A 2,669-nucleotide genomic window follows, 5' to 3' on the forward strand; every position below is an offset into this window, starting at 1 on the left:
TGGTTTGCTTTACCTGGGCTGTGTTCGAACTGGAAGTCAAATTTGGCCACACATTCCTGCCAACGCGCTTGCTTCAACGATAATTTGGGTTGATCAAAGAAGTGACATATGGAGCTGTTGTCTGTCTTGACTACAAACTTGGCTACGAGGAGGTATTGTCTCCAAAATCGTAAACAGTGGACCACAACCAGCATTTCTTTCTCGGATGCTGCGTACCTTCTTTCTACATCATTTAGCTTCCGACTCTCGTATGCAATGGGGTGTCCCTCTTACAGTAGGATGCCCCCTCGGGCGAAGTCTGAGGCATCCGTCTCAACTTCGAAAGATTTCGTCACATCGAAAATCCATAAAACTGGCCTTCCATCATGGCGTTCTTAAGTTTGTCAAATGCTTCTTGACATAGTGAAGTCCAGCTCCACTTGCTTCCCTTCTTTAGTAGTTCGGTCAAGGGCTTTGCACTCTTCGAGAATCCTTCAACGAATCTCCAATAATAATTTGCCAACCCAAGGAAGGAGCGCACTTCTGTCACTGAGGAGGGGTCTTCCACTCTTGATGAGTTGACTTTCTCCACTTCCATGCTACCTTGCCTGCTTCTATTATGTGTCCTTGATGAGTTGACTTTCTCCACTTCCATGCTACCTTGCCTGCTTCTATTATGTGTCCAAGGAAGTTGATTCGCTGTTGTGCAAATGCGCATTTTTCCCTCTTCACATATAATTGGTGTTTTCTCAACTTTTAGAAAACTAACCGCAGGTGGTGTTCATGCTCTTCCATGATGGAGCTGTAGACCATTATATCATCCAAATAGATTACCACGAACTTATCGAGATACTCGAGGAAGACTTGGTTCATCAAGATGCAGAATGTGGTCGGGACATTAGTCAACCCAAAAGGCATGACTAGGAATTCAAAGGCCCCGTATCTAGTGACGCAAGTCGTTTTGGGCACATCTCCCTCAACAATCCTAACTTGATAATATCCCGACCTTAGGTCAAGTTTCGAGAAATACTTTGCACCATGTAGTTGATCGAACAAGTCGGTAATGATGGGTAGAGGGTATTTATTCCTGATAGTGATTTTGGTTAGGAGACGGTAGTCTATGCATAGGCGAAGACTCCCATCCTTCTGAAATAATATTGGGGCTCCATAGGGGGCTTTCGCAGGTCTGATGAATCCAGCAGTAAGTAGTTCATCCAACTAATTTTGTAGCTCTGCTAACTCGGGTGGAGCCATTCTATAAGCATTCTTTACTGGGGGTTTCGACCTCGGTATCAGTTCAATCTTGTGGTCTATGCCTCGATGAGGTGGTAAAGTTTTTGGTAGACTCTCTGGCATTACTTCGCAGTACTCTTCTAGTACACGTTGTATTTCTACGGGAATAATGTCAACCGTTCTCATTTTTCACCATTAGAATGGCCACGAACGTTGGTTCATTACGTGCAAGACCACGTTTAAGTTGGAGTGCCGAAATCATCTTGATTCCATCGGGCTGTTTGATACTTGTCGAACAACCGTGGAGTTGACCCTGTATGACTAGGCAATTGGCCAAGGGTATGGGAGTCACCTTATGTTCCAAAAGGAATTCCATCCCGAGTACCACATCAAAGTCATCCATTTTGACGATTACAAAGTCCACCAAGCTACTCCATGTTTCCAACTTAAGTGTCGTCTTCCTCGCTATTTCGAGAATTGGTAAGGCCATAGAGTTGACAACCTTCATCTTCCCCGAGTCTCAATGCCATTTGATGTTCAACCGATTCGCTATTCTCGGTCATGAAGTTGTGGTGGCTCCTGAATCAACCATCATATTCTTGGCCAACTTGTGATTCTCCCACGCTTCCACATACATGAGACCTTTTTCGATCGGCTCTCTTTGTTCCCTTGTCTTCTTTTGATGTGCGGATAGGAACTTCAAGGCTCCCATCCGAGGTGTTTCTATGTTAAGCACTTTCTCGGCTTCTTCATCCTTGGATTTTGCATCCGCGTCTGCGTCTAATGCGGCTTGAATCGGTTGTAGCTGTTAAAATAAAACTCGCTCTGATACCAATTTGTTAAAACAACACTCACTAATCTGTGAAGTAATCTCACACTCACTAACAACCAAACGCTTCAATACTGCTTTCCGAAAGTACTACTTGCGTATTTATAAACTTTCTAAAACTAAATATACCTATCCCATAAAACCCATTATTTCATAAAATAAATCTTAGCCTTTCATTTTTTAACAGTTTGGTCTTTTTCCCGTGCGACTAAATTTTAAAACCCACTAAAATTAACCCAATAAACTTAATTAAAAATAAAAACTACCCTTCATCGTTTAAATTTATTCCAACAAAACTCTCCCATAAACTTAAATGCTATATTCAACGATTCCACGTGCGCCGTTTTCTTTTTCTCGAGCTCAGTCGTGGTTTCTTCAATTTCTTCTCCTTGTCCTCGAGCGGCAAACTAAGCTTGTTCTTTTCTGATGAGACTTTATTTGGAGCTTCTCGAGAACCCATTTGAGACACCAACTTCTCATTTCTCCCGTTCTCAGCCACGCTCGACTCAGACGTCATAACTTCTTTCAATTTAGTCAATTCCCTTCGCAAGTCCCCAACAACATTTTCCACTTCCATTTTTGCTTCCTCCATTTCGGCTTTATCATGAGTGATTATCTCAATCGTGTG

At 42.7% G+C, this 2,669-nt stretch overlaps 1 protein-coding gene across 1 annotated transcript; it reads right to left on the reverse strand.

The window, feature by feature from the left end:
• Nucleotides 1-331: 331 nt before the first annotated feature.
• LOC111436304 lies at nt 332-697 on the reverse strand. The gene has a single exon (XM_023074040.1). The coding sequence runs from the start codon at nt 695-697 to the stop codon at nt 332-334; it is 366 nt and encodes a 121-aa protein (XP_022929808.1).
• Nucleotides 698-2,669: the final 1,972 nt, after the last annotated feature.

Source organism: Cucurbita moschata, unplaced genomic scaffold (genome assembly GCF_002738365.1).
Source record: "Cucurbita moschata cultivar Rifu unplaced genomic scaffold, Cmos_1.0 Cmo_Scf00053, whole genome shotgun sequence".
NCBI lineage: Eukaryota > Viridiplantae > Streptophyta > Magnoliopsida > Cucurbitales > Cucurbitaceae > Cucurbita > Cucurbita moschata.

What these genes read in the sequence shown, in the direction of transcription:
- LOC111436304 (XM_023074040.1), bottom strand. Translation starts at nt 697, where the DNA reads ATGCGCATTTGCACAACAGCGAATCAACTTCCTTGGACACATAATAGA.